This window comes from Aythya fuligula, chromosome 9 (assembly GCF_009819795.1).
Source record: "Aythya fuligula isolate bAytFul2 chromosome 9, bAytFul2.pri, whole genome shotgun sequence".
Classification (NCBI taxonomy): Eukaryota; Metazoa; Chordata; class Aves; order Anseriformes; family Anatidae; genus Aythya; species Aythya fuligula.
This window is the reverse complement of record NC_045567.1, coordinates 17656330-17676655: the sequence shown is the minus strand read 5'-3', so window position 1 is coordinate 17676655 and position 20326 is coordinate 17656330. Positions and strand designations below refer to the sequence as shown.

At 42.1% G+C, this 20326-nt stretch overlaps 2 protein-coding genes across 3 annotated transcripts in view; one reads left to right on the top strand and one right to left on the bottom strand.

Moving 5' to 3' along the window:
* MCF2L2 (MCF.2 cell line derived transforming sequence-like 2) overlaps positions 1 to 1770 on the bottom strand; it is a 157540-nt gene extending 155770 nt beyond the window's left edge. Inside the window, exons 1-2 of one of the 2 annotated variants that reach the window (XM_032193375.1) lie at positions 1679 to 1770; positions 1249 to 1539 (exon numbers count right to left, since the gene is read on the bottom strand). In XM_032193375.1, coding sequence (XP_032049266.1) covers positions 1249 to 1351 — 103 coding nt within the window. In that variant the 5' untranslated portion in view covers positions 1352 to 1539; positions 1679 to 1770. Of the gene's footprint in view, positions 1 to 1248 lie in introns of both variants that reach the window. The other variant, XM_032193377.1, reaches the window with a different exon arrangement.
* Positions 1771 to 9033: 7263 nt separating this feature from the next.
* Positions 9034 to 20189, top strand: RFC4 (replication factor C subunit 4). The gene is made up of 10 exons (XM_032193737.1): positions 9034 to 9264; positions 9608 to 9686; positions 13556 to 13635; positions 14813 to 14932; positions 15910 to 16053; positions 16253 to 16373; positions 17352 to 17477; positions 18344 to 18424; positions 19482 to 19598; positions 20000 to 20189. The coding sequence occupies exons 1-10, from the start codon at positions 9140 to 9142 to the stop codon at positions 20093 to 20095; spliced, it is 1089 nt and encodes a 362-aa protein (XP_032049628.1). The 5' UTR covers positions 9034 to 9139; the 3' UTR covers positions 20096 to 20189.
* Positions 20190 to 20326: the final 137 nt, after the last annotated feature.

Here is a 20326-nt window from a genome sequence, read left to right as displayed (position 1 = left end):
AAAATGTGAATTCTTACGACTTTGTGTCTATCTGAATTTGTACAATTGCAAAGCAACTCATGTTGGCACCACTGGGTCAAAAAGACTGAGACTGTGCTTTCCTGACAGTCACGCTCTCTCCCACATCAAGCCCCTGCACAGGTTATCAGGGCCACAAAAACTGATCCATGGAGAAGAGATTGGAAAAATGGCACCTGGTCTTAAGCATTTTATTTTATTCTAAATCTGCTCTTGTGCTATTTCTTTAGACAAGCCACTGATTGCATTTGCTTTCTTAAACATAGTTCAGCTGCTACAGCTAGCATCAAGCCCGAGAAGAATTTTGATCTAAAATCTTAATTGTGTGTTCTCTGAAAGCTGCATTTGGGGCACGCTCTATTTCATATATAGATTTTGGAAAGGCAAAGACATTTCAGAAACCTGTACAACAGCTTTGGTATTCACAACACACAATCTATTACCAACACTGACAGCTATAAAATTTGCTCCCATGCAATTCAATTAAAAATATTCTCTTTACAAGATGCAACACAGCCACAAGCTGCTTTAACTCATTGCATGTAACAAGGAAGGGTTCCAAAAGCTTTTACCAGTGGACATTTTAATCTCCAGCATCTTCTGTCTTGCTAGCTTCAGGTTATTTGCTTCCCTGTAGTTTGGCCATCACTGCTGGGTAGCCAGCATAGACTTGTAAGAATGCCACTGCATAGTGTAGGGCCCTACCTTTGTTCACTACCATTTGAAGGTTAGCAAACAGTATAATCAAGCCTAACACGGGGTAGAGCTTTTGGGATCCTGCCCTAGCACCTTCATTGAAACAGCAATGGCAATAAAAAAGGCTCTCTGAGAACAGTACGTAGAAAGAGAATGGTTTGCAATTCCACTATCACAACTAGCAGCAAAGCATACCAGCATGGCTTTAGCATCCTTCCACCACCCCCTTTTCTACAACACCTCCCTGCAAGGACTGTGCTTGGGAATTTTACACAGATCACCTCCCAGGTAATACAGACTGCTTTTATTGTTTCCACTTTTCAGAAACCTGCATGCTTGAAAAACAAATCAAACCATCAGTAAAAGTAATTGCCCCAAATCCCCGGGTTTTGCAGTCTGCTGATGGCTCCTGTTTCACTCACAGGTGTGATACTGTCACACAAAGGCTTCCTGCCTGTACATCAGCACCTCCTTGGGGAAAAGGGCCCCCAAATCTACACAAATGTAGCGAGAAGAAAAATAAAGATGTCTTACCCACATGGGTGATAACTGTAGTCAGTCGCTGGGTGAGCTCCTGATGTGACATCTCTTCTTCTTTTAACCAAAAAAGCATTTCACACAGGGAACTGCACAGCATCCAAAAAAAGATGCGCCCAGAGTGGGAGGCTGCACACTCACTGCCTCGCTTGCACACAAAGCAAGGACCACTCCCACAGCACGGCCCTTCTAGCTCTCACATCTTCTGCCGGCTGCTCACCTCTTCCAATTTGCTGCCCTCCATGCATGGACCTAAAAAAGCTCCTTCCCAAAGGGGATTTAACCCCCCTTAACAATAGGAAGGGAACGGAGGTGGGAGAAATGAAAAAGGAAAAAGAAAAGAGGCGAGCTGATTGCTTATGGCTTTTTTTCTGCCTTCTCCCGCGGATGAGGCAAAGGATAAAAAGACAAACCAGCAGGCAGATACCTTCCTCCAGGGAGACTTTTGGATGGTGATGCTGTGAGTCAGGGAAAAATCCTGGAGGTAGGAATGGCATCAGGAGGAGTGGAGCTGGCAGCAGAGCTGTAACAGCGGCAGCTGCTGTTCCACGCTCTCCTCACCGGCGTGCCTGGCGGTTGAGAACCACTCACTCACAGCAGCCTCTGGTGCTGCGCCCCAGCCCCTGGGGCCCAGCTGCCCTGCAGGCTGTCCCCATGTGAAACCTCTCAACGTCCCCCCAATCCCTTTTCCTACCCACTCTGGTGCCTGACAAACGGGGCTGCCCACGTGTGTAGGGTGGGGGGCTGAGGGGGTGCTGGTCAGTGAGCCCTTTAGGGGCGGGGTGGCCAGGGGCTTTGTGCCTTGCTGCACAGACAGGGTACCTGCACCCTCGGTGTGACTGAGCCCACGGGACCCTCTCCAGCTGCCCGTTTACAAGAAAGGTGGATGAATTAGCCCTGGGTGTCAGGTGTGTCTCACCTGTAGTCATGGCCACTGCCCTAGGGTGCCAGGGACACAGCTGAGCCTTGTGCTGATGTACAGGCGCTGTAGGACAAATGGCTGCAGAACTCCTGAGAAGCTGTGTTGGCTCTCCCAGCTCTACTGCCCAGCTGAGATCTGAGAAGAAGAAAAGAGAGGCAAGCAAGGAAGTGAGAAAGGCCAGGACACACCAGAGACTTGTATGTCTCCATTCCCTCATTGCACCTCCTCCTTTGAAGTCTACATGAAGCTCCACACAAGACGTTTCTGGAAACAGGAAAATTTATTACATGCTCAAAACAAACAGGACAGAGAAACATGCAGCTGCCTGCAGTATCTGCTCTGTTCCCACAGAATGGATCCAGCTCTAATTCCAGATTTCCCCACCCATCTATAGGATTTTCTTGGGTCCACCTTTTCCACACATGCCAAAGAACATGACATCATGTATGTACAAGGTTAGAGCTGTAAAATACCCCTGTGGGCACATCAGATCTTACAGCACGATCAGTGAGCCAGTCCTGGTGTTGCAAAAGCTTTTATCTAGCTCTATGATGAGAAAATTCCATAAGCAGTTGGCTGACCTACCAAGCAGTCTGAGTATCAGTGCTGTTGTCCTTGTTTTTGGATGATTGACCAACCGTACTGAGGGGTTTCTTCCATGCTTCTGAGAGAGTCTGCCTGAGAACAAGTGAGGAGGAGGAAGATGACTTGAGATAGCCACCCACCAGCCAATATTTTGGCATCACGGCAAGAGCATTTTGTTCTGAGATCATCCTTCTAGCAGAGCCCATCTAGGGAGCAAAGTTCAAATTGTAAAGATTTTGACTAATGTTAAAAGGATTTCCTCAACAAGGGAAGAGATGCCATCAAGAAAGAAAGGCAGACTGACAGCCAGCCATAATGTCTGGAGGAGTCTGAAACATCTGGGATGCTTTATTTTTATTTTCCTTTCACAGGGTCACAGATTGGAGGCAGGAACACAGGACTACAGAAGTCACCACATTTCCAGGCACTTGACATACTTTGTTGTTGTTGTTATAGTTTTTTTTTTTTTTTTTTTTTTTTTTGTTTTTTTTTTTTACTTTCTGCAGGCAAGGACACTGTATAGTCCCATTCATAAATGAATTAAACTTCATTGAGAAGTGGTGTAGATGTAGATGGTGATGGAGAGTGGTTTGCTCTCACTACTCCTACAGCAAGGCTGTTCAAGAACATCAAGGATAGCTAGGAACCTTTGTATTATTTCTAGCTAAAATTATTCCCAGCTATTTTAAGACCATATGCTCGTACACCAACATTGTTATTCAGTATCAGTAACTACAGGCACAAGTACACTTGCTATTTTAAGATCCTTTTTCTCTTATTATTTCTTCTTGCTATGTTAGTCTGCTTTCCAGTTGTCTTCAAACCCGTTGATCGATTGCAATGTAATTCTGGAAACAAAAATATGTTCTTGTAGGTTTCACTGGAAATTAACAAGGCATACAAAGCCCTAAAGGGGAAAGGATGTAATGAGGGCTGGCTAATTCTGTTTTGAGGCTATCTTATGGGCTCACTAGTAACATGTACATACCAGACAGCCAGTCATCACATGGCAGTCTACAGCCAGCCACAGCAAGGACTGCTCCTTGCTCAGCTTACGCTGTGGGGTGGGTTACATAGGATTCAATCTGAGATGAGTGTGCCATGAGTTATAATAAACAAAAGGGGGAGATTGGGGTTATGTTGGTGGGAAGGTTTGAGCTACGCAACACAGCCATGGGATAGTACACTCCACCAGTTTTATCAGTCATGGAATGATTTCTTTGCACTATTGAGATCAGTGGGACTGCATTAAAGAAGCCTTGAATATAGGGATCTCCTGGAGACGAGAGAAACGGAAGCCCTGCACCTATCACTCAAGGAATGACTCAAAGATGCTGAAGCAACTTACTCCATCACTGTGATGGTAACCATTTGCGGTGCTCAGCATATTTGTGAAATTGAGCCAGCACTTTGACTACTACAAACACAGACTTTCTCTCAGTAGGATAAAAGTCCTTGCTAATATATATGGGGTAGAGGTACAGAGGATGATGATTTATATTTCAGGCATGAGTCTTACAAGAAAGCAGGGCTGGGGGCTGTACAAATACCACAGTTCCACTATTAAAATGATGGCCGACAGGCAACAGCTTGATTTCTCCATAGAGTGAAAGCCTGACAAATCAGCAGCCGTTTATTAGATTCTGAATCAAACAGCTGAGGCCAGAAGCATTGTAAGCATCTTTAATAAACAGTAAATTGCACACTGCAAACAAAAACTGTTTACAAGATCCTGTGGCCTCTCCAGATGGAAAGGGGAAGTCTCACTGAAAAAAATCATGGATTAATCTTCCTTCTTCTTCATCCTATATAACTATACATCCCTTTCTTTTATCTCTAAAAAACAACGGAGATAGAAAAGCCATTAAAAAAATGAGATCCAGCCATGCAACTATGTTCTTCATTTGTATTATTTCAACTTCCCAAGTCCTACATAACCCTTATAGGTTCACCCTTCTCTCAGTTTTTCAGGCAATTTCCCTCCAGAACCACATCACTAACTTCTGGTGCTCAGAGTGTCCCTGAGGACTCCCTCATACCAGAAAAAAAGGCAAGCTGATGGAATAACAGAAAAGTTTAGAATCCCTTTCCCAACTTTCACATTTGCAAGCATGCAATACCTTTGCATTATGACTCTTCCTCCCTTAACTTTTGTCTACAGACTCTCTGATATCAAAGACTAGGGCTCTACTACTGGCTGGGAAGAACTGGAACACTGTTGGCACAATTAGGAAAGGTAATTATGCTGTCACCACTTCTGACTGGTTATGGCAGGACTTCAGATGTGCAGTACAATTCCATTAGAAGAAGAAACAGGTAAATAAGTCCCATACTTCTTTGATGCATATCTACAAAGGCACAAGAGTGCTGTTTCCTTTCTGTAACCTAAATCATTCAGTAAAGGACAATATCACTCAAGTTTTCTTACGTTTGTTCTTTTTGGAACACTTCAGCCAACAGTGCTCCTGCTTATCTTTTTAGCGGGTCACACTGATAGCGTTTCACTGTCTGTTCTTGGCTTTTCACTGTCTTCCTGGTCAGCTCCTACAACAAATCTGTGGTTCTCGGCCAAAACTTGCATGTTCACTTGTTCTCCCACATACAGCTCCCCCAGTAGTGCCTGGGTCCCTGCCTTCACACTTAGCCTCTTGGAGAGGCTTCTGCAAAGCCTGACCTGCTTTGGATCAGATGCTGCATTTCAGCTACTTCACTAGAAAAGGAGCATAGTTGCTTCTAACATCTGTTCTGAAGAAAAAGAGTCTGCTGAAGAAGCTAGTTTTAGCAAAGCTCTCTGCTTGTCTCCTTTTCTTCCCTTCTCATCAGAAATCGTTTTCTCAATTGCAGCACTCTGTGGTTCTTGGACTCTCAGAGCTTCAGTTTGCATTTGCCTGATTATATTTAATACTCTATTTCTTCATGAATCTCTCTACTTATCTTTGAATCTATTTATATTGTTGATAGCCATGAAGCTTGGTAGCAAGATTCAAATTTAAATCTGCGTTGTGTGAAAAAAATACTTTTGATTTTAGCTCTAAAGCCTGATACTTCAATTTCAGGCCTCTGGTTCCTGCACCTTGAGAAGGAATGAATAATTCCCTATTCACAGTCTCCATCTTAGCCATGACTTTCTGTACAGTGATCATAACCGTCAGTCACTGTTTCCTGAGTGGAGCCAAATGTTGTCCTAGTTACACTCTCTTCATGAAAAAAGCCAATCCGTACCTTTTATCGTTCTTGCCATCCTGCTTTGAACCTTCTCTTCTCTATGCAGCTTGCACAATGAAAATTGCCAATTTCAGTCTGCTCTGCACTGCTTACAGAATTCTGACAGACATCTTCTAATGCTGAAAGTCATTAGATACATGTTTGCTGTTAATGTTTTAAGAAAATCAGTATATAGCTATTTGCATTGCATTCATTTCTTTAAATAATTTCTAGCATCTTTACTCTTTAAAAGCAGAACCTGAGTTTTGGGTAAAGCTGTTGGACAGTGATCCTGAATTTTTAGGATCAGATTAATTCCTAAATTATCTTATTATGTAGTTTATTTTAAGGAAGGCACTTGTCCACTTTCAGTGTCATAAGATAAAAACCCAGGCTTATTTCCCAGAAAGCTTTAGTGTTAACTGGCTTCAGCTCTACACTGATGGATGCATCGACAGGCCTCCAGGGCACCAGGCAGAGTAATTTATAAAGACAGAAGTCCTCCCCCTCATCAGTTATTCTTCCCTGCTTCTCTCCCTAGCCCTTTACGTAGTTTTTCAGCCAATGAGCTCTTGAACCTCCATTCCATGGTTGTACACCTACAAATGTCAGCAAAAGAGGACTAGGAAGGAATGGGATCAGGCTCCCCATTTAGATCCGTCCAAGTTGCCAGAAAACTTCCTTGCAACCCAAATGCATATTCTTCACCTCCTTACCCACGTTATGTTCCTACTCCTACCTCCTGTTTGCTGTAGTAGTAGTGCAACGCATCGGATCATCTCACTGAGCTGACGGATCTACTTGAACCAGTGGTGAAACTAGACCTGAGGTATTTGGCTCAAATGTGGCTGGAGGACCTGGCTAGGATGAGAATGAAGAAAGTTGCTTGCAATCAGTATCGCTATTGAGACATCTGACACTGGGGTATTACAGTTTCTAAATACCAACACATCCTGGGTTTTATGCCTTTATGAATTAAAATTGTCTTAGATATTTTTTAATACATTTTATAAATAGCATTATAAATTATATATGTCAAAGCTGCTTCAAATTGACTCCCCCCTACTGCTCATTTCTCCTGCTTGAAGTCTGATAAAAAAGTCAAATCCCCCGAACATGTTTCTGTCACACTTCAAGAGGAAAAAAAAAACAAACAAACAAAACCAATTATTTTTTAAAGCTTTTTACTAGCTGTCTGGCGTTTTTATAGATACACAGTCAATTATGTTAGAGTGCTTTAAAGAACAAATTCACTATGCACCAAGTGATTAGCATTTTAAAGCTAAACTAGTCTTAAGACAGTTTAGCTAGACTGTAGACAGTTTCAGTGGGCTGCATTTGAGGGGCACAGATGAGTCTCACAAGTAAAAATCTATACCATGGGAAAGCCTGGAGACAAGCAAATGAGAGGACATCATAATCATTTGAGATTCATCTATTGCACCTTTAGAGTGTAGATGAATGCAGAATTCAGCAAGTGTGATATTCAGTCCTTGTATCTATACAGGGAGGGAGAAGTGAGAGAAAGTGAGAGAATAGCTTGGGATCACTTATTTCCTTCTGGATTTTTTTTTTTTTTTTTTTTTTTGCTTTTGCTAAGGTAATGAAATAAAAAGTTATTAAGTTATGTTAATATAGCAGACAGCAACTTCCTTTGTGGAACTGAACCTGAGGTTCAGACATAATTGATAAAATCCTCAAGTGCTAGAGACATTGAAGTGGCCCCATTAAGGAGAAGACAGAATAACCACAAAATGGAATTAAACCTCAAAAACATAACAATGCTTTATACAGTTTCAGAAAGAAAACTAATCAAGTCTAGCTGCTTATACATCCTTACCATTTCCAAGTCACCATTGCTTGGAAGTATCAAATATAATCAGAGTCGGAAAAAACAGCATTGCATTTTTGTCAGGATCAGGCCAACTTCAGGAGTTGTGTGTATGGGCATCTCTTGCTGCCAAGACATGTTTCAATGATAGAATTCTAGATGAAAGGAAACAGCTTATTTAAATTGCCCAAACAAGGATTACAGGCTTGTCTTGCCAGCAGAATGATTTATTTCCAGCTTCAATTCTTTCCTGCATCCCCTTTTCCAAAGCCTGTTCATCTGTTGCCATAGAGACCACTTCCAGCCCACTCTGCCCTTGCACAGGTTCTGTTCTGGACGATGCCTGCTGCGGCTGCCCAGGCCACTCTGGCCGTGCCTCGTGCTCAGGAGCAGCCAAGGGGAATCAGTGAAGCAGCACGCCTCACTCAATATGCAGCTGCAGGGAGCACAACTGCTTTAATTTTTACACATAGAACAGGTAGGTAGTGGGAGGACAAGATGAAATGTGGGTGTGCATCGTGACTGCCACATCTGCTGGGATGCTTTGGAGTCCTTTAGAGAGAAGGCATCAATCACATTCATCATTTTTTAATCTTTTTTTTTTTTTTTTTTTTCTCCCTGTAATGCAAATTATTCATAATAACGGGAAAACGGGAAATTAAAAAAGATTCCTTTTGGCTTAACTGGTAACTTTTGCACATACAACCCCCGCATCCGTACACCTGGGGGAGCTGCTCTCATGGCAACAACAGACGGGGAAGGCTTGAGCAGTGCAGGCCGTACAAGCACTGAGGGCGGCTGGAACAGGGCTGAGGCACAGCCCTGGGCTCGCTTCCAGAGACCCCCCTCAGGCCGCCCCTCAGCCCCCCGGGGCCAGGCACCAGCTCTCACATCGCGACAGGAGAAGCCTTCCTCCGCCAACTTGCGGCGCGGCGCCGCTTGTTTGTGCTTTGTTCCTTTATTTCTGTTGAGGAAGCTGCAATCGGGAGGGCCGCCCCTCCCCGGGGCCGCCCTGAGGGGAGGTACCAAGATGGCGCCCGGAGCTGCCAAGATGGCGCCCGGCCCTTCCCTCAGCGGAGCAGGCGCGGCGCTGCCGGCGGGCGGCGCCTAGTCGCGAGGCGTGACGTCAGGGCCCGCCTGCGGTGTGGGCTCTGTGATTGGCCGTGGGCGGGAGGAACGGGCGGCTTGGCGGGAAAGCGGCCGAGAGGGGCTGGCGGGGCGGCGGTGACGTCACCGGCTCGGCTCGGCGGCGGCCGGACCGAACGGGGCCGAGTGGAACCGAGCGGGGCCGAGCGGAGCCGAACGGAGCCGAAAAGAGCCGAAAAGAGCCGAGCGCAGCCGGGGCCATGCAGGCCTTCCTGAAGGGCCCCTCCGCCATCAGCACCAAGCCCCCGGCCGCCAGGGACAGGGGCGCGGCGGGGAGCAGCGGCGAGGGCAAAAAACCCCGGCCCGTGCCCTGGGTGGAGAAATAGTAAGGGCCGGGGGGGACCCGGGGTGACGCCTCAAGGGCTCTCTCTCCTCAGGAGAAGGCTTTTGGGTCGAAAAGTGGCAAAATATTGCCCTGAAACACGGCTGGGATTCTAAAAATGAGCTCTGGCCGCTGTTCACGGTCGGCAGAGACAAACGGCTTCCTGAGAGGAGGCAGGGCAGGGGCACCGGGCGGGTTTCCTGTCAGGGATTTTGGCCCCAGCTGTAATTCTTTGGTATCAGTGTCATCGGAAAGGGAAATGGCTGTTTTGTGTGCTTTTTTTTCCCTCTATTCCATCTTTTCTTTCTGTTCCATAACGAACTGCGTTTCGTGTCTCTGTATTCAGTCGCCCCAAGAACGTGGATGAAGTCGCCTTCCAGGATGAAGTGGTCGCTGTGCTGAAAAAGTCCTTGGAAGGCGCCGATGTGAGTGCGGTGATAACGGCTGTCACAGCATAGAAACCAGCCAGTGCTGAGGAAAAATGCCTGCCCTTCGCTGGTGGGGCAGTGATAACGCTTCCAGACTAGCCAAGGGACTTCCTGGTATTGTGTTGGGAGCAGTGTCGTGTTTCGGATGTTCCCAGTCTCCAGGTCTCACTGTAAAGTTGTCAGCTTTACATTGCAGTTTGGAATTTTTCTGCAAAAGCTTAATTGGAAAACATCCTGGTAATAATTTCGAGTCTGGAGGAGCCTTTGTTTTCTAGACACTGTTACTCAGCTAGTTCCTGAGTTTTCAGAGTTCTATGGAGGAAGCCTTTTGCTTGCATTGAACTCTGATGCACAATATGCACTTGTAGCCTCTGCTATTCAAAAGTTTTACCTTGAGACAATTTGCTCTGCAATTCTGGTTTGACTAGTTTGAGACTGTTTGATCCGAAAATGTTCATTTAATCAGAATGTGCAAAGACTTAAGTGCTTTGTGTTGGAGTGTAGGGAGCTAAAGTGAGCTGTTATGACAAAACAGGGGAAGACTTTTATGATTTGTTTAGTTCATGCCTCCAGATTTAATTTACTTCAGGAATGTTGTTGTAACGTGACCTTGTCACATCATGTAGTGTTAGAAATACAGGTTTCAGCAGCAACACTTCTGTGTTTTAGTATCTGTAGGTCTGGTAATTAGTAAGGAACTATTGACAGCTAGAGAGAGCTGAGGTACTCCCACCTATTCTGTCTGGACCTATCTGTCTTGTACCATCACTTAGGTGATGGGTTGTCAAGTTCTATTTTGAGCAGCAGCTATTTAAAACCATGCAGCTTCTGGATCAGCCGTGTTTCTCAGATGATGAACCTTGTGCTGACTTTTTGCCTCCTGAGTTGAAAAAGACAAATTATAACTTGTCTGTAAGGTGCTTACAGGCTTTGTATTTCACCATGGCTACCCAAACTCTGCAAGTCATTTGAGAAAAAAGTCATGCAAGTAGTTCAAAATATTTGATGCTTTTAAAATGTAGATATTTTTTTTAGTTCTTGAAAGAACTCATTATGTCAGAAGCAAAAGTTTAATTTAAGGAATGAAGTGCCTGACACTTGTTTCAGGAGTTCTCACTGACTTCGGAGATCTGTTGAGATCAAAGAAACAGCTGTGACAAAACACATGACACAAACTTACAGCATTGTTTAAACTTTATTGTTGGAACTGGAGAGGCAGTTCTATACTAAGTGTCTTGTAAGTATTTGTGAGCCTTGGTTTGGGAGCTTCTAAATAGGGCACGTCTTCTAAAAACCATGACGTATCTCTCTTATAAATTGGAAAGACCAGAGTACAGGTGATTTTGAAATGGAGAAATTGATTTCTGCCTGCCAGGACTGTTGATTTAATGTTGCTTTTTGCAAAGAAACTGACATGTTACAGTACTCTTTAACTTTCAGTTACTTGATTATATCTTACAGAGAAGAGAGTTAGGGGTAGGATTACGATTCCAATTTATATCCTCACTTGTACTGAAATTTCTAGAAAAGGACTTGGCGTTTATGCTCTATGTAGTAACTGCCATAAATATGGTGATGCCTGCAGGTATCCTGCTTATCCATTTTTTCAAGCTTGCTGGGGGTAACAGATCAGGTTACCGTCTGTTAAAAATACTACCTCAGTTACATGAAGGATTAGGCTGTGCTTGTTGAAAAAGCAGTGTAAATACTGGTGATAACTTCAGCGAGAAGTGAGCATAAAAGGGGTTGAAACAGTAATAAAGTATGGATTTAATGAAATTAGGAAGCATAGATTCTTATTAAAGCTTCTTACCTGCTAACGCATGTTTTGTGATTTAGCACAGAGGCATGAAACTAGGAGTGCTGCAAACACAGCTCCACAAAACATCTACTCTTACAGTATGCTAACCTAACATAGTTGGTGAATTATCAGCTGTCACTTAGTAAGCATTTCTTCACAGAAATCCCTAAAAAGACACAGAGAGGCAATAATATTGTGGTGTCTAATTAAACTTGGAAAAAAACGTGTTAATGTTGAATACTGTTTACTTATTAACCAGGGAACCAACTAACAAACGATCAGCAGATAGAGGGCAAAACTTGTAATGGTTTTATTTACTATAAAATACTGAAATTCTACTGCTCATACTTTTCCAGTGCCTACACAGTTGCATCTGTTCTGTGTCTTATCTTAGTTGCTAAAATGGAATACTGTTGCCAAAAAGGCCTGTCTCTTTTATTTTCTGACTGTGGATCATGTGCTCCTGCAGTTCTTGCTGCTCTTTAGATATCTTTGGTTTTGCTGTTCCAATTCTGTCTGCGTTGCTTGCTATATCGAGCATAAAATTCTTTAATCTAACTTTAGTTGACTATTAAAAAGTAGAACACTTATTAGGGGATGAAAATAAATCAGACAGAGATGCTTGTCTTTTTACTGTTGTTTGGAGGGGACTCATGGATTCTTGTTCTAAGAATGTAGAACTGGAACATCTACTGTCAAAGGCAGCTGTTCTAAAATGCAACTGGATAAGTGATAAGAGGGACTACTTGGAATACTAGTAGAGAAAGTTATTACTCTTATGCTTCTTGTTTTCATCCAAATTTTAGTCGTGACTAATTTGCAGAAATTTGGTTTTATGCCAACTTAGTTCTCTGTCCCTGTTGTTGCACTGATATATTTATGGAGATCAGTGATGCTCCCTCTCAGCTCTTGTTTTGCTGAGCTAACTTTTTTAAAAGTAATTTGTTATAAATAAGCCCTCCATTCTTCTGGTCACCTTTCCCAATTTAGATTCATCATCCTTGACTGAGGATGACCTGAACTGTATGTGGCTTTCTAGGTGGAGTCTTGCTAGCCCCTTGTTAGTATTAATAATTGTGCATTTGTATTGAAAGTGAACTTCTTAGGACTGCTGTGTTACAGTGGTCAGGAACACAGGAACACTTCCCTGACTGACAGACAAAACCAAGGCAGCTTTTATTTTATTTCCAGCTGAAGAATTCCAGACATCTAGCAGATACTTTTATTTAACTGTCTCTCAAATTGTGAGCTTTTATGCTTTGTGCTTTTAACTGTTATTCTATAATTCTTACTACAGTCTTTGCTGTGCTTCTTTCATCTACCCATGTTGGTATGTTTTGATAATGCATTCCTGGTTTTCATGCTAAGGTTATTAATGAAAATATTCAAGAGACCAGTTAACCTAATCTCTTTGAGAAATGCCACTGGTTTCCTCCTTTGAAAAATTCTTGGGTGGATGTAGAAAACTATTTGCCAGTGCTATGCATTCCTGTCAGGTTTTGCAAGCATCTCTCTGATTACTCTCAGGATATGTCTGCGTTGTGCTCACTGCAATATTGTGCTGACATTCACAACCTACCTTGTACTTATTGCAGTGGAGTTAAGGCAGCAGAGAATGCTCTGAATGGCTTGCAAAGGCAGAGCTGAGAAGGTATGAGGTAGTTAACCTATGACACATTTCATTGCAGCTGCACTGCTGGTAGCATGCAGACTGTCTGAAGGGCATCCTTGGATAAATTTGCATGTCACTGCAGTCATATCTATAACAGTGAGTTCTGTAGGCTTTAGTAATCTTGCACTTGACCTGGAGGCAATATATCAAAATAAAATATGACTTCAAAGTGTCTATTTTGATAGAAGGTGTGATGGTGCCACCAAATAACAGCTTGTTCGTGCAGTCTTATAAACAGCAACTGTTTATCCTCCTTTAGAGCACCGCGGGCAGTGACCTAGAATTTGATATTGTTTTGCAGGAGGAGTGTATAGTTTCTATCAGGTGCTCAGATTTTCAGTAGGTTTTCCTGTTTTGTGTTTGTTTTTTTTTAATGCTGCCTTGCTGTTCCAGCTTCCCAATCTGTTGTTCTATGGCCCACCTGGAACTGGAAAGACTTCCACTATTTTAGCAGCTGCCAGAGAACTCTATGGGTAAGCTGGAATTGAAGTTCTTTGGTATAAGCAACTATCAAGTGTCTTCTAATCGTGTGCCTGTGGTTGTTGCCTGTTCTTACGTAACTTCTGGAAACTTTCTCATACTTTTAAATTCTTGTTCAGGAATAGCTTCATGTTCTAGTTCAGTTCTAAAATGAAATATATTTCTTGTTTGACCCTCATAAATCCCTGATTGCTGTTAGCAACAACACTTCCTTGAGGCTAGCAGCCATGTAACCCTGTGTCTCTTCAACTGTGTTCCTAGCAGAAAAGAGCATGAAAAGAAATGGCTTGCGTGTGCCTTACTGAACTTTGTAAAGGAATTCAAATTTTGATTGTATATTCAGTAAGTTGTTAGCTAAACACAGATCTTTAGGCACTTCACAAAATGTCCGTGTCATATTTTTTCTGTTATGCACCACTGAGTAATATCAGACTGAAATTCAGTATGTTATAGTTTTTATGAACTCTGTGTACACTAACCAACTGAATTCTAACATCTGCATGGTTTTGAATAGTGCTTTCAGAGTAGGCAATAAGCAAAAAATGGATGAGAAGGTGGTTTGATGGTGTGATCTCATCTAATGTTGACTCTGGTACCTTTTCCCTCCCTTGTCTTTAATATTTGTCTCATGTAGTTTTTTGGAGAGGATAACTTCTAGACAACTCCATGTTCTGTGCCCATCTGAATTCTAGGAATTTAAATTCCCCTGTATTTAATTTTTATTTTTAAATCAGAGGTGCTGCTAACTACTACCTCTATTATATTTTGTAGATATTTACTTTCTGGTAGTGTTGCAGTGGCAGACCACTGCCAGTTACCACATCTGGGGATTTAACTGTTTTCTCTACATTGCTAACAGCTTATAAGCAGAAGGGCACATAATATAGTGCTCTGAGCTTACAAACCCAGCTTCCTACTTTTTCCTTGTAACAGGTGTAATTTTATGCTTTGTTGTTTTCTTCAGTGTGGGAGTCAATTGTAGAAATAGCTAATGGAAATTCATACCTAACATTTAATTATCTAAACTGTATTTCAACAAAGCATGTTTTTCAGTAATGCTAGCAAAAATAATACCTGTAGTTCAGAAAGGCCCTCTGGCCTATATACTTTATAACATACCATTACAAGCATTAACAGCTAATATGTTGTAATGTAATAACAATTTTGCAGTCCTGAATTATTCCGACAAAGAGTCCTTGAGTTAAATGCCTCCGATGAGCGTGGAATACAAGTGATCCGGGAAAAAGTGAAGGCTTTTGCTCAGCTAACAGCATCTGGAAGTCGTTCAGAGTAAGTGCTGAATCCAGGCTGGATCTGTTGGATGGAGTTTCTTGCTTAGGACAAAGCGTGTGATTATAAAATTAACCTAAATAATAACAATTCTAATAAAAGATGGGTCAGCACTGGTCTCAAGTTTGTAACAAATGCAGTGCTTTGGCTAGGCTTTGAGTTCATGTTGTTTCATACTGAGAGTTTGAATAACTTTTACTAGTGCTGTTAATGTTACACAAGCAAACAAGGCAGGGGAAAAAGGTAAGACTGAGCCTTCTGGACTTACTGATGCATTGCCTTTGCAAAAAGGTTGCCTGACAACCACAGAAAATTTTCTTTGGTTAAATTGTGGTGGATGTTACTTCTCTTGTACCTCTAGTTCCATAGAATCATTGAACAGCTTGGGTTGGAAGAGACCTTAAAGATAATCTTGTTCCAGTCCTCTCTCTGCATGGCACTTCCCACTAGACCAGGTTGCAGCTGAGGTTGCTCAGTTTGCAGCATCTCATGCAAGATGGGTGCTAGTTTATAAGATGCTGAAGGGTCTGGTATTAGGTGAGAAGCCCTGTAAAGGAAAAGTCGTGTGTGTGGTAAAAAAATGGATTGAGGAAAGTATCAAGAAGAAACTCCATGCCAGGACTACATGGCAAGAGATGGTTTTGTGTCCTGAAATTAGGCTGTTGTAATATTCTTTGAAGTTCAGGTAAGCAGGAAGCCTGAAAAAAAGAAGTGCTGTGTTATTAGAAGAAACTTAAAGCATGAGTACATATTTTAGAGGAATTCTGCAGTGTTCAAGTACCAGTCTTTCTGTAGGAACTCAGTTTGCTTTCCATGCCCTTTACAAATACTAGTCCTTTAACTAAAAATGATCATAAATATTTGAATGTTTGAATTTGTTCTATTTGTTATGTAAAAATATTGAGTAACATGTGACTCACCATTTGCAGTGATATTTTTAACTTGATCTAAAGAATGCACGTCTCCTTGTCTTTCAGTGGCAAGGCTTGTCCTCCTTTTAAGATTGTAATCCTGGATGAAGCAGACTCTATGACTTCAGCAGCCCAGGCAGCCTTAAGACGCACAATGGAAAAAGAATCTAAAACAACACGTTTCTGCCTTATTTGTAACTACATCAGCAGGTATGTGAGGAACCTGTTACTTTTTTCGGACTTGTTGCTCTTCCTGTTCAGTACTTCTTTTTATTTTGTTTAGGTTTCAACTTTTGGTTTTTGGTGTTGCAGTCTTAAGGTTATGTTACCCTTGCCTATTGCAATAACTTCATCTGTATGAATGTGGCTGTGTAATCATTTGGCAAGCACTTATTTTTCTTTCTTTCAGAATAATTGAACCTTTAACGTCTCGATGCTCCAAATTCCGCTTCAAACCTTTGTCAGACAAAATCCAGCAGCAGAGGCTATTGGACGTTTCTGAGAAGGAAAATGTGAAAATCAGTAGTGAGGTACCTGAGTGGCTGCCAAGTAATTTTATTGCTTAATCCGGTGCATAATTGCATTGCAGTGAAAGGGACTAAGTCAGCATACTTTTCCAGACTTTTCAATTGCTCTATATACAGTATATAAAATCATTTGGATAATATTCTCCTTACGCAGGTGAGGATGAAATTGTAAAAGTCTTCCTAAAATCAGAGAAATATCTACTGGAGCAAATTAGAGAATAACTGTAGGGCTTTTTGTTCTGAACTCAGTGTACTTGCATTAAATCAGTATTTTGTTCTGAAATTGCCAGCATGTATATTGCAGCACTTGCAACTTTATATAATTCATAATGTATCCAGTGCTCATTCTTCCTGGATTACATTTCCAGCTGACCCAAGATTTGGTTATCACCGTGAGGTTTTAAGGCTGGTAGACGTATAATGACAAAATAGGTATGCTATTAGAGAATTTTTATTCCTTTGTATTGTTCAAGTACAAAAGAAAGTTCAGAACTTGTACTTCAGCATATAAAAAGAGGCTGAGATAGAACTTGGTGTAATTTACTCCACTGAATATAACTTTGCCCCCATCTGAATCCACTGCCTCACTCGTCAGAGAGTAACTTAAAAGCTATGTGGGTAATACAAGTTACCACAGTTACAATACAAATACAAGTGTGGGTAAAATGGTGTGGATCATAGCACAGTTGTGCACTGCTGTCCCAAGTCTCATTTCAGCTATGAGACCAAGTAACTTGAGAACTGTTCGGTGACACATTTGTAACGTGAAATCCTAGTCCTGAGAGCTGCGGTTTGCATTAGACCTGAGGTAGCATTTATATTAGCAGAAAGGTTGCATTGTAACTTGGGCATTGTGTCTGTCTCTGACCATCTGCTTCAGGCATTACCTGATGTTCTAAAATCAGTTTGCTGAGAAAGTTGTGCTTTCACTGGTAGTTAAAATCCAGTATACATATTGCATTTTCTCACATTCTCTTTTAGGCAGTCTCTTACCTTGTTAAAGTGTCAGAAGGGGACTTGAGAAAAGCCATTACTTTTCTTCAAAGTGCTACTCGCTTAATGGGAGGGAAGGAGATCACAGAGAACATAGTCACTGAAATTGCTGGGGTAAGTAATGCTTTACAGCCTCTCCTGCAACAAGTCTGAAAAGTGTTTGTGTACTAAGTATAGTTGCTACCTTTATCTGCCTTTGGTCAAGGTTTGATTACAAATAAATGGTTTTATGCTTGTTACCATTGCTAGTAGGGTACTAACACAGTCTCACAGGTTTTTAAAGACTGATGGAGCTGAGGAACTGGACAAGTAAATGGGCTTTAGGGAAGGACATTCTTCCCTTGAAGGTGTTACTGTCACAGCCAATTGTAAGTGTTGAAAGGTTTTCACTTGAATGGAGTGGAAATAGAGGCAATTGCTACAGTCCATGTTTCATAAAGAAGCTTTGAAATCAAACTGTCCACAGACACTCAACTGACAGGAACGATGATGAGTAGAGGGGTGAGAATTTCAGCAGTACTTCCCTGCTCTGAGCTAAACAATGGCATCTGTCAACTTTTTTTTCTTCTGATCTATTGACTGATCTTGTTGCATTGGGTGCCTTTTTTTTTTTAAATTATGTCCCTGGTTTTATCACTGCAGAGAAAATTAATTTGCTGTTTTGCTTAGGCACAGCATGGCACAGAAAGCATTGCCTATTTAAATTAAGTCCTCCAGTTAGTGTCCCAAATAAGTGATAGTGAATTTTGATTTGTGAATGTGACTTCTACAATTCACCGTCATAATATAGCTCTTTAATATCACCAATGTAAGACAAATATTAAAGACTAGCTCTCAGTTGTATTAAAAAAAAAAAAGGTGGTCTGGTCTGTCTCTTGAGAGTGGTTCCCCGCTTTGAGGAATGAAATACTGATTTGACTTCAGTTGTGACTGACTTTTAAGTATACAAAGTTGAAAGTAAGCAATGTAATTTATTACAGATCATCCCTAAAGAAACAATGGATGGACTGCTGTCTGCCTGCCAGAGCGGTTCATTCGAGAGACTGGAAACAGTGGCAAAGGTACAGTCCCCTTAGTGCTTCAGCCTGAGAGTTTTTCTAGGTCACTGCCCTGTGGATTGTTTGTTACTGCGTTGCAGCTGAGGAACACGTGGCCTCAGGTCAGTTGGGAGGCCCCTTTCACTAAGCTTGTCTTTTGCCAGTCAGTCGGTATGCTGCTGATCTTTCCCTTCTGAGAGAGAGTTATGAAAGCTACAAGTAAGATTTGCTACCAGTGTGATTGATTTTCTCCTGAGCTATACTGCTGTCATGTGGAGCTGTTACACTGAAATAAGCTGAGAATTACTAGTGAGACACTTAGCACAGAACATTAAAATTGCATCTTCTGGTCTCAGGACTAGTCACCTTCTTAGTTACACAGAGACCGTGTTAGATGAGAAGGGTCTGCATGAAACTGTAAAAGGGCATGGGTGTATCTTGTGCACTAGATTGCATTTTTTTATTTTCATAAATTTCTGTCTACTTAAATGGCTTCATGGAATACTCTCCCCAATATTTACTGTTACTGGGCACTACTGATTAAGAAAATGAACAAACCCCAGCTATTTTTAATTTGCCACGGTTTTTATTTTTATTATAAAAGTTTGGCCTTGCAGTGCTCTGTATGTCTGTAACTAGTCACTACCAGATGAAGAAGATAAATCACAGTTGGCTGCACTTTAAAATGTGAAGGCTGTGAAGCTGCGCCACGTGATTCTGTGGATGCTAAGCTTTCCTAATTTTAGAGTGAGATTGGGCAGGTTCACTGGAGGTGGCTAACTGCTTAAAATGTCTCTAGCTAACAAAATCCCTCAGACATAAATTGTCAGAAGCTGGGAGAATATTGAGGCAAACTTACTGCTGTATGTCTGCCGTGTTCTCCTGGTCTTCCCTAGGTGCTTGCTTTGGGTCACTGTCAGGCTGGACTCTATGGAAACCACCGACTTGCCCTCTAACACTCAGAGTTCCATAAAAGGTTCCAGGATGGTCTTTCAGTTTAGACAGAATTTTTCAGATTGTTTTTCCTCGTTGTGGTGTTTCTGCTGCTGAATTCCTTCCCTTTTCTTCTTCCCTGCCACAGAACCTCATAAATGAAGGGTATGCTGTCGGTCAGCTTGTAAACCAGCTTCATGATATTGTTGTGGAGAGCGACGATTTCAGTGACAAGCAGAAATCTATCATAGTTGAGAAGCTTGCAGTAAGTCTGTAGCTTGAGTTCTCTTTAATAATTTACCTTTTCCAGTCTCCATTGGTTAATTTATTTTCTTTCTCTCTGTACTTTACTCTGGTTTTTCATTCTAATTCCTGTTTTAATTTCTGTTCTGAAAAACTTCCTGAGAAGGAACCGAGATCTAGTCAAACTAAATGATTTGCCATATTATTCTAATGATACTCAAGCAGGTTTGTGTGTGGGCTTTTTTTGATACAAATGGGGAAGGAAAATTAAGATGGGTGTATGATGTGAGTGCTGGAGAGGCTGGTGCTGATTAAACAGCTGCAAACTTTTGTGATGTGGTGAGCTGTCTCACTCCTGTGGTATGAGACAGCTGGCTCCAGCAGCACCATTTTTAAAGGGTTTTAACTTCTCTCCATCTGCAGGAAGTGGACAAATGCCTGGCAGACGGTGCTGATGAATACTTGCAGTTGATGAGTCTCTGTGCCCTCGTGATGCAGCAGCTGACACAGAACACCTAACTCCTCCAGCAGGAGCTGGCAGCAGCTTGGAGCTGTTTCAGGGGTGGCTGTGCTTCTGGTAGCAGGGCCCCATGTACCCTGCTTCTGGTAGCAGGGCCCCATGTACCCTGCTTCTGGTAGCAGGGCCCCATGTACCCTTTTTGTATAGTTTTTGCAATAAAATTACTGCTCAGCAGATTAAAATGCTCATGCTGGAGTACTTTTGTTTTCATGTAAGTTCATAAATGACAG

What these genes read in the sequence shown, in the direction of transcription:
- RFC4 (XM_032193737.1), top strand. Translation starts at nt 9,140, where the DNA reads ATGCAGGCCTTCCTGAAGGGCCCCTCCGCCATCAGCACCAAGCCCCCG. An exon ending in GCTGCCAGAGAACTCTATGG is followed by an intron (nt 13,636 to 14,812) that starts GTAAGCTGGAAT and finishes ACAATTTTGCAG; the next exon opens with TCCTGAATTATTCCGACAAA. An exon ending in ATTTGTAACTACATCAGCAG is followed by an intron (nt 16,054 to 16,252) that starts GTATGTGAGGAA and finishes TCTTTCTTTCAG; the next exon opens with AATAATTGAACCTTTAACGT.